Consider the following 17,724-nt stretch of genomic DNA (forward strand, 5'->3'; position numbering starts at 1 on the left):
TTGGCACATGCGCACAGGCGTTTTACGCGTGCGCGTAAGACCTTGACTACTGCGTATATGCGTGTGCGCAAGTGCAGAGTACGTTTTCGCCTGCGCTTTTAATGTATAACGGACGGCGTAAGCTAAAATTATCTAATTATCTATTTCAGTTAATGTCAATGATTGCGTTGTTCCTTAATCTTCGAATTGGATCCCGCTTATTATTTTTTGCAGACTGTAAGAGCAATTTTATAAAAGTAAACTTGAACTTTCGATTATGTCAAATAGAATTTCCGATGCTGGAACTTCCAAAGGATCTACAAAACGAAAGTATGTTTCGATGTCCAACAAACAAAAAGTGGAATTGCTGCAAAAATGGATAAAGACATGAAGAATGTGACAGAGAGGTTAGTAAAAACGAAAAATTTTCGATTGACAAGTTAGTCGGTATTCTCGGCACAGCAATTAACGGGACTTGAACAGCGGGACTTTGTAACTGAACAAGAAATTATGTCTGTTTATAGAATTAAAGAGAAAGTATTATCACATAAAATGAAGCAACTTAAACAACTTACATTGAAAGAAATGCTTAATAAAGTAAGCAAATATATATTATGCTTTTTTTTTTTTTTTTTTTTGTAAATTTTGATACCCTTTAGATCATAATTGTTCTTTATTTGATACATTACGGTTTCATATTTTTAATTTTAGAATTTCTGCATGCCATCTTACGAGATTTAAAGTGATGATCTATAATCCGGAAAAATCGATAATCCGGAATCGCCGAAGTCCCGACGAGTCCGGATTAACGACTTTTGACTGTATTTTGTTTATGGCCCCCAGGGGTACATAAACCTGTGAAGTTACTATATAGGAGTTGTACTTCGCCAGTCTCTATCATAGGGACATAAAATCAGTCTTCACAGGACTAGAGCCCGATTATTCATAGGTTGGTTCTGGCTCGGTAGGGAGCATATGGTACTATCTTGTCTGTTCTTAGGTTGTGGTGGAGCTATAGTTTATGGTTTGATTTTTACAGCTGTCCACGGGGAAACACCTCATTTATGGAGTTGGTAAATCTGACAGGCCTTGAAGATTGCTTGCGGGAGGGGCAGCGGGTGCCTGGTGCATCGATACTGTATTGTTCATTCCCTTCCTTGATGCCCCCTGGGAGTATCTGGATGTTACATTGACTTAGTCTTGGCAGCCAGTTTGTCTGACCTGTGATCTTCTACGTATTTTGTTCTGTGTCTGGAGTTGAGGCCTCCGTTAATGGCAGATTCTTCTTCGTTTCCTCCATGGATCAGGATGTGGAATCCGAATTACTGAGCCTACCCATTGACTTGGCTTATCCAATAGGGGACCATTGGGTTGGCTCCGCCGAGGAGTATTAAATAGCAAATGGTATGTAAGGGAATGACCCGAGTATGATCTCCTCTGTGGGTTGACTGACTGACTGATTGTGTTTTGTTTAGTATTAGGACTTCTATTATTCTTGTAATTCTGCATCACAATCTTATTGCTACTAACATCCAACACTGCAGTCCAACCACGAATGAATTTCATAACACAAAACAAAGGAACTAATGTAAAGCAATCATTTGACTTACGGAAACACTTATTAATTTTCTGATAAATTACTTAGAAGGAGAAGGGATCTCTTTCAAATAGAATTTTCTTCAATCAGACATTTTAGTTGCTTAGGAAGAATAAATTCTTAGGTCTACCAGTGCAAAAGATCACCTCTAAGAGAGAGGGGAATTTGTAAGCTTGAGTAACTATTTGCGAGAGGGTCTGCTGCATACATAAATACAATAAAGTTTAATTCATTAATTATTCACAATAAGATAGCAATACATAACATAATTATAAAATGGTACTATGGTATATATGGTTATAATTCTACTCACATCCGTGTATAGCCCATTCTGGTTGACATATTTTATTGAAACTTGGCATGCTGTATGCAATGATAGTAAAACTCTGATCGATCACATCATTAAAAACATATGTATTCAACTTATATATGCAAATTTTTCATGTTGTAATAATATGAGATATATTTTATCTAATTATGTTGGTTTCGGTCTCATTTATTTGAATACAGCAAAGCACTCACAGGCTATCTGCTTAAGGGGAGGGATGCCTCCCTGAAGAACTTTCTACGAGAACCTGGCTCGGATACATGTTACACATGGGGAAAACCATGGAAATAGACATGCAGCCAGCCCATTTGTCGGTATTCAAACTAAAACAAACTACCAGAGTTCAGCAACTTTACCACTCATCCGCTGGTGGGCACATTTAATTCAGTTAATCACAATGAATATTTATGTTGTTGCAGTGCATGAGTATTCAGTTAAAGAAGAAGAAATAAATCAAGATGTAAAATTTGGACACAAAAATTAACACAAGCCAGAAATTATGTTAATGTTATGCAAGATACTTTGCCCAAATATATGTTATTGAAAATCATGAACAGTCTTAATCTGACGTCCAATGCATAAGGAAAATAGTATTCTACATCCTTTTTTTTTTTTTTCTTTCTCATTCTTAAACAACACATGAAAGAAAGTCTGGGACTTTTGAATCTAATCCAGGAGTTCTCAGTCAGTCTCAGTTAAATTCAAAAATTGACGTTAATAATAACAAAATGTCCATTATGAATAAGCTATAGAATCTACGATTTTCTGCACATTTTTAATAATTTTCTAAATGATTCTTAAAAGCATGCAAACAATTCTAAATGAATCTTTAATACACACATATAATTATGCTGCAAATATACTATATCATGGGATTTAAAAACCTTTGATTTTGAATCAAATACAGACCATATATTATCCATACCTGAACCAAATCTGTTTTTATGCAATTCTCCTCGAATATTTCTACAGCGAACAGGGAGGACGGGATCATAAACGGATGGATCCCAATTGAAATTCTTTTCTGGTACAGACAAACTACGATTAAGAGGGTTAAAAGTTATAGTCTGCTGAGCACTCTTCAGAACATCTAAAGAGGACGGATCATGGATGATTATGCGAGTTGCTTTTAAGGTTTCTTGATCATTGAATAAATTTGCTGAGGTAGTGGTCACTAACACATTCGGTGGCATTCCGCTAACTGTCACTATTTGCTGTCGGTCGGCTTCGTCGGAAATCCCGGATATGGCGTTCTCGACATCGTCCGAACGCTCATTCGGGAGCTCTTCGTCGGTCAACCCGATCTCCATCGAATCCACCATTACCTAATCTGCCTCAGTTATATTCTCCATGTTGATTCATTAACAACATAAATGGGAGAACAGAGAGGACAAATATAAGTAAACGGAAACCAATTCAGCAACAAATTGTACCAATTTTCACGTAACACAACGATCAATATGGCGCCTGATTGTGAAATTCAGTGTACATCCTACGACCTTCTACCGGAAGTAATCGTCTTTCTCACGTGGTAGGAAAGTCTGTTTTGATTTTGGCGCACGGAACCGCGGCGTTTGAAATCGCGTATAAAAGCGTGGTAACGAATAACATCTGTTAAATTGAATTATTTTTCTAGCTTCTACCACCCAAAAATTTTAATATACTAATTTATACTCAAATTGCTGGAAAATATTCTGTAATACGTTTTATATTCTATAATATATATAATATATTCTGTAATACATATAATATTCTGTAATAATGTTCATTTTTTCACTCCGTACTGTCAAATTTTGTCATGATATCAAGGGTTATGACACGGGTTAACACAGAATAATAATTAACACGGCGATAATTATTTACTAAATTATAAAAAAATAAAAAATCTTTAAATTTATTTGAATTATTTATTTAATAAATATTGCTTCAAAATGTATTATTTAATAAAAATCGCTTCTCTCATTGTTAAATTTGTGTTTTTTGGGGGGAATGATATTTCGTGTTAAAAATAATATTGCTTTGCCCTCTTTACTATTTAAACGGATTTTTTTCACGCCCTATTTTTTTTTACTTCTCAAAGGAGGTGAATTGTTTCTATTTTATGTATAAAATTCTGCCCTAGCAAATTGAAATTCATAGACATGGTTATGCTTCGAAAGCAGGTAGATGAAAACAACAGAAAACATAAAACCAGTGATGAGCTAAAGTTGGCTCTCACAAGTTCTTTGTTAACTTATTTAATTAAAATTTATCCATTTAAATAGAAATTTAAAAATAAAATAATCAAAAATTAAACTTATGTAAATCTAAAACATTTCAGTTTTTAATATTAGTTTAAAAATTACATTTTAATTTTGTTTTAGAAAACATTGGAAAATATTTTAATTTAAAATGTTTTCTTGGTCATCCACAATTATTTGTAGTTTTTGTTTTTGTAAAAAGTAATACATTTAATTTAATATCCTATTAAGATAAAAAGTACGAGCGATTTTTAAAATTTTTCATAGCTCACCACTAAACTTTTAATTAGACCATTAGACCTTTAATTTTTGTTCCGCACACCTACGCGTATAGATGATTCTAAGAATCTTAGCCATAAAATATTTAATTCACCTTTAAAATTTAATCATTCTGTTGCTGATTGACAAACTGACCAATTTAAAATTAATAAATGCGCGTGATAATGATTTAAATATTTATTTTATTTTTTAATAAAACGCCTAATTGTTATATATTAAAATACATTTAATTTATTATACATAATTTAAATTTAAGAAATAAAAATTTTTATGAAAATTTGCAGTTTTGTTACAATTAATAAAATAACTCTTAATATATCTTATGTTATGTAAATAGCATGGCTAATTTTTGAAATGAACTCTGAATGAAACTTTAATGATGAATTCTTTTTAGAGGTATTAGATTGTAAGCTAAAGTTTCGAGATTGCACTTCTTTATTACCTAGTGAAATATAACATACTTACGTATTATCTCGTCGACCAGCCAAATAGTGCGATTTAGCGTCAATTTAGACGACCGTGTCGTTTAGTATTACACAGTAATGACTGACGACTGGCCACCTTTGCCGAAATTCCTTCCAACGGTCAACGGGATATTACGTAAGAACCAAAAATAAACCTCGGCTATTATGATATGCAAGCTAAATGGAAGTAATATCTCGCCAAATAAGTTCCATGCATGCCAGTGGTGTCTTGTGGCGGTTAAGAAGAGGAGAATGACGTTAATTACGAAAGGAAAAGTAAAAGGGTGTGCTAGAAATCGTAAGGGAAGATATTTTTTTTAAGATAAAGTTGTTTTTAGGTCTCGTTGGATGGCAACATATAAAGAAAGAAATGAAAAAAAAAAAAAAAAATCTTGCCTGACACCTTTTCTTCTTAATTTCACAGAGGTTTTAGCACCAGAGGTGCTTTCAATAAAAACCAGAATGGGGTAGAGAGGGATTCCCATCTTTTCTGTATTGTAAGTCAGTAGTTACCAAAATGAGTGCATAGATGTACGTAGTACCAAAATGGAGACAAAATATAAAGGCAGAGAAAAGTTTTGTTTGCTAAACAGTCTAATAATATTATTACTTTTTTGGATTATTAATAACATATATATAATTATAATTGAGAATTAAATTATAATTATTAGATGATTTTATTGATTATATCAACTTGTTTATTAAAATTTCATTATTACATTATCTTCGTCTAGGATTTTTTTTTTTTTTTTTTTTTTTGCCTGAGCAGTATGTACATGTTGGTCATGAGGCTGAAAAGTTGGGAAACATTGCTATAAACGAATAATCTAATCCAACTTCTGTTGAACAGAGCTAATTAACAGTGCGATGGTTCATGAAAAGTAGTTTAAATGACGAATTCTCCCGTTTAAGTTAGAATGATCCGTCTGAATGATCTTTAAACTCGAATCATGAAGAATAGGAATGGAATCTTTTAAAATGAAAATTAATAAACTAAGTAATTATCGTCATTGATCGGAAAGTGGTTGACTTTTCAAGGGGAACAAACAAACCCCCGTTCAATTAACAATAATTAAGAAATGCGAAGGTGTTTCGTTTTTTACTCAAGTAAGAAGTATGATGCCAAACTGGCAGTCTGAGTTAAAGCCAAACTTCTAAGTCGAGTTTTAATCTAGTTAGTGAGATTAAAGTGAGATGAATTAAAGTACTATAAAGAATTCATTTTGAATGGGGCAGTTTCGTTAAGTCAATGAATTTTTTAGAAATCTCGAGATATTATTTTCAAATTGAGTAGGAGTAAATAAATTTCTCTGCTGGATAAAAATAGTAGTAAAATTTTTTTATCATTTACTTGAGTAAAGTGTTCCCCTTTAATATTTCAAGTGTTGAAGGTAAGCATGTAAATACAGTTATATATTTTTTATAAAAACTGTTGTTTGGTGCTGCCTGTAGTAGGCATGGCGTTAAATTTACAAATCTGTCATCTAGTAGAATGACATTTAATAAATTCAGCTTGAGAGATACGAGCAATAGTTAAAAGTAAGGAGGCTGCTAACCTTCAATACAGTAAAGTTTTAGTAGAAAAACTTTTTTAACTTAAAAATAAGAAGTGAAGATAATATATTGGTGGAATTCATAAAATTAGATAAATAGCGCTAATAGCTGCTATTTAATTGATATCAAAGATTGAATTAATTAATCGAAATTAATTGATATCGAAATAAATTTCCTAATACTTGAGCAAAAGCTGCGAAGTAAGATAATAATAATTTATTTACTAAAGTAATATTGATTATATTATCTCCTAATATATAGTGGAATGTATCTGAAGGAAGTAACTCAGAAGCATTGAAATTTAATCCCGAAAATAATATTTTTAAAGGAACATTACTGTACTGAAGGTTAGCAGCCTGCTTACTTTTAATTATTGCTCGTATTTATTAAATGAATTTATTAAATGTCATTCCCCTAGATGACAGACATGTAAATTTAATGCCATGTCTACTATAGGCAACACCAAACAACAGTTTATAAGTGTATTTACATGCTTACCTGCAGCACCTAAAATATTAGTGCGGACACTTTACACTAGTGTAAATGATAAAAAATTTTACTACTACTTTATCCAGCAGTAAAAATTTATTTACTCCTACTCAATTTGACAATAATATCTCGAGATTTCTAAAAATTTCATTTAACTTAACGAAAGTGCTGGATTCTTTATAGCACTTTACTTCTTACTTGAATAAAAGACGAAACACCTTCCCATTTCTTAATTATTGTTAATTGAACAGGTGTTGGTTTGTTCCCCTTGAAAAGTCAACCAATTTCCGATCAATGACGATAATTACTTGGTTTATTAATTCTCATTTAAAACGCTTCCATTTCTATATTTATATGATTTAAAATCAAGTTCCTTTAAAAATATTATTTTCGGGATTAAATTCCAGTGCTTTTGGGTTACTTCATTCAGATATATTCTACTAACTTTATATTAGGAGATAATATAATCAATATTACTTTAGTATATATATATGTGTGTGTGTGTGTGTGATGTATCAGCTTCTGTCCAGAATAAATAGATCGTTGAAGAAATATAGATGTAGTCGTAGCTTAAATTATCAGACGATAAGTTTAAAAAACAGGATCCATTTATTATTATTCAGGAGAAATAGCAGTTACAAAATGAGATATCCGGAGTAAATAAAAAGAATTACTAATAACTTTTTGTATGAAGTTTACTGCATCGTTGCATTAAAGAAAAGCCCCCGATATTCTTTTGCGAGTCTTTTATAGCCTCTGGAAAGGCGGAGTTTCCAAGAAATGACGTCAGCCTCGTCAGCCAATCCAGTTCGCTTTAAATATTTCCAGAATATTCTATAACTGCACGTGTAGAAAAGGCGGGAAAAACAACTTGACTACGGGGCTGCGGATTTAATTCCACGTACTTTCAAATAAGAGAACGTCGCCATTAAAAATGAAAAGAACATACAGTTAGAATTTTAAGTGTATTCTTGACTATGGAAATTTATTATTACAAATATATATATGAGAGAAACAAATAAAAACTATTAACCACCCTTTGCTTAATGCTTCAAATAGAACTTTCAAGGTGTTAGTATTCAAAACATTAAACCAGGATGATTTTATGAGTGGCTGAACACACGTTCCGTTCTTCCTACCATTATAAGACTCAATTCGCCGCTATCCAAATCTCAAAAATACTAAATAGTATTTTTAATAAGCTTATAATGACAAAGATCACTCTGATGTGTCTTTGGCATCCTACTAGTTATAAGAAAAAATAGAAGTCATTTCATAAATAAACTAAACTGAAATGCATTATACAAAAGCAAATTTCATCGAAAGATGTAAACCTAGAAAAACTGTACACAAAATATTCGGAAACATTATTTTATTTACTAAATTATGAAAACGTACGAATTAGTCTAAAAAAAACAAATTAAAAAAAAATACTAAAAATGAAGCTTAATTATAAAGACTACTGAATTTTAACTTGTTAAAAAGTAAGCAAATTCGGAAAAAAAAGATAACTAAAATAAAATTGCCATTCCTGCTGGTGTTTGGACACTAAAAAAACCTATTTTTCCTGGAATAATGAAGATACTGAAATTATGAACAGGAAAAAGAATTTAAAGTACCTACGTTTGCGATTTGTGTGATAGTGTAAAAAATGGATAAAAAGATCTGAAGCTTAAATGTCGGAGATTTTCCTGTTTTTCCTGGAATAATGAAGATACCGAAATTATGAACAGGAAAAAGAATTTAAAGTACCTACGTTTGCGATTTGTGTGATAGTGTAAAAAATGGATAAAAAGATCTGAAGCTTAAAAGCAGGAGAAAGGATGGGTTGTCAGATTCTGGGAAAATCTTGAAACTATCGAAAGGAAGGTGGTAAAGTCCTGATTGGTATTCATTACAAAAGATGTTTGGTGACTTTTCTTCTAAGGAGGCGCATTTTGGACAGCTTATAAGGTATTTTCTTCCTCCTTTCATCATGCCTTCGTGTGTAACTGGAAGCACACTCGGCGCGTATTCGGGAGATCCGGAATTCGAATCCCGGCGAGGGCACTGCATATTTTTCACGTCGTCAGCATTGAAAATCCTAATTACTCTACAGTGGCTCCCGAACTAAAAGGCGGTGGACGATAATTCGTCACCAACAGGATTTGGTGAATGGGTACCCTCATCCTCAGTTGCCCTTTATAAGGGGAAGCATATAAGATATTGTTGCGTGCGTACGGGTTTGTAAAAAATTTAATGCACAAGTCCGATAAAATTTATTCTTATCAAATAATAAAAATAAATTATTTGATTTATTCTTATCAAAAGAAATGAAACAAAATGGTGTTTTCCTCAGAGATATTCGTACAAGTTTTCAAAATAACACGTAGTAATAATCAGTATAGTTATTCTTCAAACTACTAAAACCGTTAAATTGAACGTAAAGAACAGAGAAAGCTAATCCGATCAACAATAACAACAGCAGTTAACTAAACAACTGAGTTGAGATGTCTCTCTCCGGCATTTTAAAGCGTTCAATCAGTCGCGAGAGCGTTCTAGTAATTTCTTTTCTTCTCGAGATTTCTGGAAACCAACAAGACGATGAAATGACGATTATAGCTAACACGGTAGTCAATTCCATTTATTCAATTTAAATATAAATTACGAGATCTATATGTATTAGATATTAAATGCACTTGTTCCTGTATTTTTAATTTTCCGGCGTAGCTTTCTCTTAAAATATGTCTTGTGCTGCATTCCACGGAGAAATAAAACAATTTTAATTATAATTCTACTAAAATTAGTCATCTAAATACCAAAATTTGTAACCCTTCCCCCTTCCAAAGAACTGCAAGTCCCGCGCAGTACAATCCCTAGACAGGAAGCCGTACTTACTACTAAAGCATCAATGCAATAATGCACATTACTTTACAAAAACAAACAACATAAAAAATAATTGCAATAAGCAACATAAAACAAATCAAATACTAAATCAATAAATGAGTGCACAAATTTACAAATTTAGAAAAAAAAAAAAAAAAAAAAAAAAAAAAGACCATGATCTTGCACTATTTACATTATATACACTACGTACTATGGCCATAGTAAGGAGCTAGCCTGTCGTAACGAACGACTTGTTCTTAGAATTCGATGACTTACGGATCTGAACTACGACGTCGTTCAGCCTGTTTAGGATTGTGTACGGACCATCCCAAGGTGACTGTAATTTAGGACAGAGTCTTTTCCGTCGAGTTAGATTCCACAACCACACCTTGCTTCCTTCGTTAAATCGATGTCCTGTAGCTCTTGTGTCGTATTAGGTCTTCATCTTCTCCGTCGCCAAGTTGACTCGCTCTAATGTGAAATTGCGCATTATCAAACCGGGCCTGGACATCTTGGATGTACTCCTCAGGTGATGAAGGCGCATCCGGAGGGCGACCAAACAAGAGATCACAAGGCAGACGAACAGAGCCAGATTTTGACTTGATAAGGCCCTAAGCTATTTGAAATAATGGGCCCTATCAGTGGCGTATCTAGGGTGGGGCAAGAGGGGACATCTGTCCCCGGGCGCATCATCCAAGGGGCGCCAAACTGATGCTACGAAATTTTTTAATGAAATGTTTTCCATTCTTGGCACACAGAAAGGGGCGCTAATTCTTCAGTTGTCCCCGGGCGCTGGAAGTTCTAGCTACGCATCTGGGTCCTATATAAGGCTGTTATAATATATTCTAATACAATTTATATTATATTTTAATATATTTTTTGGGGGGAAGGGCCAAGAAAGTGGTGGGCCTAAGCTATACCTTTTGTAAGTTATACGTAAATCCAGCCCTGCAGACGAATGTCACGACCGTAAAGCATATGAGATGGGGATTAGCCGGTAGTCTCGTGGACAGCACTGCGACAGACCAATAAAAAGAGAGGTAACTGCCTGCACCAGTCCTGTTGATTTCTGGAAACCACTAACGAGAGGTTATTAAGGATGGTTCGATTGAACCTCTCTACCATGCCGTCTGACTGGGGATGTAAAGGCGTCGTTTGGGTTTTGTTAATGACGAGTAGTTAGTGATTAAAGTAGTTAGTGCTTGTAGAATTCTTTGATTACAGACGAGGTAAAATTACTTCCCTGATCGGAATGTAACTGAAGAGGCACTCCGAACCTGGAAATCCAGCGCTGACATACACACACACACGGACATATATATATAGTATATATATAAATATACACACTTTGGTCCTGCCAAATTCAATAAAAAAGGAAGGTGCACAACTAGATGCTACATCAGTCCCATGTACAAAATTTCAACATTCTGCGGCTAAATGTTTTGGAATTACGCTAGATACATGCGAGCGCATGTACTACATACAGACGTCACGAAAAAAAATCTCTTTCTAATCCCTTTTACAATCCGTCCTTTATTTTGTCCGTTGTACAGACGTGACGCAAGAAAATACTCAAAATGGGTTGGGGAAGCGGTCAAAATGTGTATATCCTTTGAAATAAGATACCCGAAATTTTTTGCATTTACCGTATTTCCTTTACTTCCTACAAGGAAGTAAAAACGAGCAGGGTATAAAAACTAAATAGTAATATAATTAAATATTTATATGAAAATGCTTAAGAGGGGCACTTTTCAGTTTGCCTCAAGTATTAAAATATATCAATACGGTCAAAAGTCGTTAATCCGGACTCGTCGGGACTTCGGCGATTCCGGATTATCGATTTTTCCGGATTATAGATCATCAGTTTAAATCTGGTAACATGGCATGCAGAAATTCTAAAATTAAAAATATGAAACCGTAATTTACGAAATAAAGAACAATTATGATCTAAAGTGTATCAAAATTTACAAAAAAAAAAAAGCTTAATATTTATTTGTTTACTTTATTAAACATTTCTTTCAATGTAAGTTGTTTAAGTTGCTTCGTTTTTTTATGTGATAATACATTCTCTTTATTTTTCGTTTTCAATAACCTCTGTCACTTTCTTCGCTATCAGAAGCGAATTATAATGACGAGGCATTTGATTTAAATCATATCGAAGACGGAGTACATCGAAATGAAATACTACATTTAGTAAGCAATTATAAGCCAAATAAAAACATCTGCCCTGAAGATAAGGATAGTGCTGACAGATCAACTTCCAATTCATTGCGCGCCGCAGCATTAAACATAAACAAAGTTTAGATAAACAAACGTTCAAGTTTAGATAAACAAAGGATATGCCTTTATCCATTTTTTGCAGCAATTCCACTTTTTGTTTAATGGACTCTGAAACATACTTTCGCTTTGTAGATCCGTTACATATTAGTAAATATAAATCGGAAGTTCTATTTGACATAATCGAAAGTTCAAGCTTACTTTTATAAAATTGCTCTAACAGTCTGCAAAAAATAATAAGCCGGATCCAATTCGAAGATTAAGGTACAACGCAATCTGCAACATTAACTGAAATAGATTAGATAATTTTAGCTTAGCTTATACCCCCCGTTATAAAATAAACGCGCATTCGTAAACGTATTTTGCGCACGCGCACACACAAATTCGCAGCCGTAAAGGTCTTACGCGCATGCGTCAATGCGACGCATGCGCAGAAAGTTTGTAGCTTTGAGGTCTGGATTATAGATTATTTCGGATTATGGGTGTCCGAATTAACGACTTTTGACTGTACTACTATGTCGTACTATATCAAAAAGAGCTGTATTTGAAACGAAATATATTCAGATATTTTTTTGTGTAGTTATGCACTGATTGCATCAGGTGTTTGTTTGTAGATGTAATACAAGTCATGATTTTGCTGCTGCTGGATGTTTCATCCACATCTAGAGGATTCCCTGAGAATGCAGTAATATCATTAATTTACTTTTAGCACTGGTTTTATAATTTAAAAAGTTATTAATTTGTAAGAATTTGGCGATTGTTTTCATATCCTTCTCAAACCGAAATAGAGGTAAACCTCGCTATAGCAAATTTAAGGAACCCAAAGGTTGGTTGGTTATATCCGATCAAATCAGAAAAATGCATTATTTCACAAAAAAAGTGTAAAAACTGACTGATGAATCAAAATAAATAAATAAATAAAATAAGAAAAATAAAATCTGATTTTAGATTACGCTCAAAGGTGCGCTTTTTTTAACGTTTTGTGTGCTACCTTTATTTATTAAATATCACGTTCTTCGCACTTAAACCATAAATTCAACAGCAATAGCGCATGAGCATATCTTTAGAATTTCCCATACACAGTCTAGCACGGCTAGAGATAATTTTTTTTTTTTTTTTCCCGTACAGTATTAACATTGCTCGCTTAGAAATCGTTCAGTTTATTAATAAAAAATTCGTTAGTGTTACACAATATGAAATCGATAATGAAATAAATTTCAAATTCCAAATTCGGGCTTCCAAACGCTCATATTCAGTGGAAGATTACATCATTCAAAATTGGATGGCTCTAGGTACCGTTGTTTTATCATAGTGCGAGAAAAATACATACATTTATGCGGATTCTTCATTACTTAATTTCTTTAAATATATCACAGGACTCTAATATTTGGCGGCAACGAAAAGTGAACCGACATTTATAGAGAATCAACGCAAAATGCCAGAACGAGATTAATAGCCTTCTGGGTTAACGCCCTTTGGGCTAAAAAAAGAATCCGAAAGCTTTCAGATTTTACATTAGCCTCAAATGGTTTTTATTAAACATTTTGTATGTTACCTTTATTTATTACAAATCATGTTTTTCGCACTTCACCATAAAATTCAATTCAACAGCAATATCGCAAAATAGTTTTAAAAATAGCATATCTTTAGAATTTCCGTTACACAGTCTCCCGCGCTGGAGATAATTCCCCCCCCCGTACAGTGTTGCCCTTGTTCGCTTTGAAATTGTTGAGTTTTTTTAATAAAAAATTCATTAAATTTAAGTTTTATAAAATATGAAATCGATAATAAAACAAATTCCAAATTATGACTTTCACATGCCCATATTCGGTGGAGAATTACGTTATTCAAAATTTGATGGCTCTAAGTACCTTTACTTTATCACAAAGCGAGGAATATGCATACCATTCCATTTTCGCTTTTGCAGCTGAGGATGATGGTTCGGTAAAACCATTCGAAACTAGTCCTGTGAAAATTTGAAAATATAACGCTGATTTTTGTTGTTTGACTTCTGAATTAAATATGCATACGTTTATGCAGATTCTTCCTTATTTAATCTCTTTAAATATAACACAGGGCAATAATATTTGGTGGCAACATTTTGAGACGTGAAACGGACATTTAAAGTTTTCGACGCAAAATGCGAAAACGAAATTAATAGCCCATCTGGGCTAACTCCTTTTGGGCTATAAGAAAAAGGTTACATTTACGAAAGGAAATGAGCAATAATTTAAAAAACAATATACAGACAGCTACTAAATCTGTTTTCGTTCCTTTTCTTTTTCATCATACGTTAACAATTTCTCTCAGTAAATTATTTAGTAGAAAAGTTATAATCGGACTCTTCCCTTGAAATTACTAACGTGTGAAAGATCTCTTTCACACATCGTTTGGTTTGGATCGCGTGCTGAGTTTCCACATCCGTTATGCTTGGCCTGTCAGGTCCCCAGATTTAAATCCGTGTGATTATTGGTTGTGGGTTACCTGAAATCGCAAGTCTACCGCCATCGTCCGACCTTATTAGGAATGCTAAAAGACAACATCCGACTGCAGTTTTTCACCATACCTACAGATATGCTGAACCATGCTGTCCTTCGACTATACGTATGTATGCAGCATTGTCCCTCGACTATACGTATTGTTGATGAATAACGGCCGGCGTGTTGAACACTTTCAGTCCTTCCTAAAAATCAATTGTTATGCTAATTATTGCTTTTGTTATCATATGAAGCCCCATCTGTCGGCCGTTTTAAGCACTTTTTCTTTTTTGCTTTCAATAATACCCCATGGCATTTCAAGCATGTGTGTCAGTTTTTACCTCTCTACCTACACTACTATTTAATGAATTATTAGCCCACAGAGGCAATCTGCTCAGAAGGGCTGTTAATTTCGTTTTGGCACTTTGCATCGCCCACTATAAAACAGCATTTCACTTTTCAAATTGTTGCCACCAAATATAAGAGCCCTGCATTATGCTCATGCTCTTTGTAAATATTAAATGCTCTTTATAAATATTAAATAATGAATGCCCATGCTCTTTATAAATATTAAATAATGAAAAGTTTGCATGAATGTATGCATGTTTCTCGCATTATGAAAAAACAGAGGTACCTAGAGACATCAAATTTTGAATAACGTTGTCCTCCACTCGAATATGTGCATCTGAAAACCCACATTTATAATATATTTGTTTTATTATCTATTTCATATTTTATAAAATTTTAAGGAATTTTTGGTTAACAGAACAATTTCAAAGTGAGCAGTGGGAACACTGTACGGGGAAAAACATTATCTACAGCGCGCGAGACTGCATATCAGAAAATTCTAAAGATATGCAATTTATAAATATTTTGTGATATTGCTGTTGAATTGAATTTTAATGTTTAAGTGAGAACATGATATTCAATAAATAAAGGTAACACACAAAACGTTAAAAGGAAACGCCCCTTTGGGCGTAATGTAAAATCTAAAAGCTTTCAGTTTATTTATTTATTTATTTATTTTCAAATGTTAACGGGCTTTTTAGTCACCCTGTACATATGTCCTCCTAGAATGCACATTTATTACTACTAATAATATTTTTCATAGTATAATATAATTTCAAGATATGCTTGTTGCGAGTCTTCACTTTTGAAGAAATGAGTGCTACAACTACCTTAAACAGCCTTTTGTTAGAGAAGAGAGAATGGTTTGAGGAGTGGCGTTATGCAAAAGAAAAGTAATGTTAAGATGTTTTCCACTACCTAAATAGCCTAAATATTAACTAATTATATTATAATTATATTAATATAGAATTTCAAAGTTAGTTATTTTCCAGTTAAAACTTGTAGAAATTCCTGAAAAAAATCATGAACAAGTAATATATATAAAAAAAGTCAATTCCTACTTAAGTAAAAAAAAAAAAAAAAAAAAAAAAAAAAAAAAAATTAAAAAATTAAAAATTTTAAAAAAATTTCATATGTGAAAAGACTGTATTAGCATCAAGTGTCATCCACTACAAGTTTAAAAAATGTATTTGAACTGTATTGGCTGAACAAAAAGTCTTTTATTAACGATTGAAAATTAATTAATTAATAATTAATTAAATAAAAAAATTAAAAGTAAATATCTAATTAGGTCAAAAAAGAAAATTTTTTAAAATAATAAAAAAAATTAAAAAATTTCAAAAAATTTTAATATGTGAAAAAACTGTATTGACATCAAGTGTCATCCACTACAAGTTTAAAAATGAGTAAAAAGTATTTTATTAACGACTGAAAATTTGAACACGATATAGGGAGAATGTGAGCTAATAGTAGGAATTTAAAAATACGAAGAATTTCAAACAAAAGTATCCATAAAAATCTCTACATCCGATTTTTATATAATTGGTTGCTCATTATAGCCATTTAAATAACACTGAATGTATGGGAAATTAGCGGTACAAGAGAGTTCCTTTTTTATATCTAATTATTCGTTATAAACTGGGTTTTTTATAGCGAAGAGTTTTTCTGCAATAAAAATATTTTCATTTATCTTTCGATTTCTAGAAATGGAGAATAAATCGCGGATATTTTAATATGCGTATGGAGCTTTTTTTTACTACAAATCGGAACTAACACTTGTCATAAAAACAATCACTGCAAAGAATATCTCGGGAATAAATAATGAGAATAATCCTCATTCCCACAAAACTGAAATATTATCAGCTCGAGAAGTGAATCGGGAATGAGGTTTTAATATTCTGAAGCTGTAAAAAAGAAAGATAAATAGGGTTTATTTCCTTTCTTTCTTTCTTTCTTTTCTTTCTTTTTTTTTTTTTTTTTTCAATGATATTTATGTTAACAAAGTAATTCTTCCAAACCTTTCTTTTTAACCAATTACCCAGTTCACGAAGCATGAAGTGATAAAATCATTAACAGCTTCTGCTCCCAGAATGTTCAGTTATGTTACCGTGCGAAGAAAGTTAGTAAGTTTTCATATCTCAGTTCTTATCAGAAACACACCAGAAAAAATTTACCATCGGAGATTTGATTTCGTTGATGTTTGTAATGCTCTTCGCAAATGACACACAAACCCATTCATGTGGATTACTTCTGAAAGTGACCAGTATTTATAAGCAAACACCGGTCTTGAACATCACTTCTCTAAAATGATCATCTTCATAAAAGATTCAAAAGGATCTGGAACCATGAGTGGTCGTCTTAGAGAGGGTGCACTGTAGTTTTCCATTTATCATGACTCAAGGATTTTAGACTTTTAAGAAGGGATCGACGAGCTACATATTTAATTTCTAGTCTAGCTTATCTTAAATATGCATTTAGTCTCTAGTCTAGCTTCTTTTAATACGCTCAGGTAATCTGTCATTAGTCTGCAGTTACACATCATCTTTTAATACAATGGTTCTCAAATATTTTCTGTTCGCAGCACTCTTAGTTTATGAGAACTTTTTCTCTGGTCTCGAAGTCATAGCTTACTTAGCACAGCTGATGCGGTTAAACTGGTTAATTAAAAAAAAAAAAAAAAAAGTAATAAAAAAAAAAAAAAAAAAAAAAAATTTAAATCTGAAAGGGGTATTTTTTTAACGTTTTGTGTGTTACCTTTATTTATTAAATATCATGTTATTTGCACTTAAATCATAAATTTCAGTCGATAGACATAAATGTCGCAAAA

At 32.7% G+C, this 17,724-nt stretch overlaps 1 protein-coding gene across 1 annotated transcript in view; it reads right to left on the bottom strand.

Moving 5' to 3' along the window:
- LOC118197719 (deformed epidermal autoregulatory factor 1 homolog) overlaps positions 1 to 3,407 on the bottom strand; it is a 31,222-nt gene extending 27,815 nt beyond the window's left edge. Inside the window, exon 1 of the mRNA XM_035369252.2 lies at positions 2,830 to 3,407. Within this exon, the coding sequence (XP_035225143.1) occupies positions 2,830 to 3,226 (397 nt within the window). The 5' untranslated portion in view covers positions 3,227 to 3,407. The remainder of the gene's footprint in view (positions 1 to 2,829) is intronic.
- Positions 3,408 to 17,724: the final 14,317 nt, after the last annotated feature.

The sequence above is a fragment of the Stegodyphus dumicola genome, chromosome 5, assembly GCF_044657685.1.
Source record: "Stegodyphus dumicola isolate Sdum_Otavi_A_Nest chromosome 5, ASM4465768v1".
NCBI lineage: Eukaryota > Metazoa > Arthropoda > Arachnida > Araneae > Eresidae > Stegodyphus > Stegodyphus dumicola.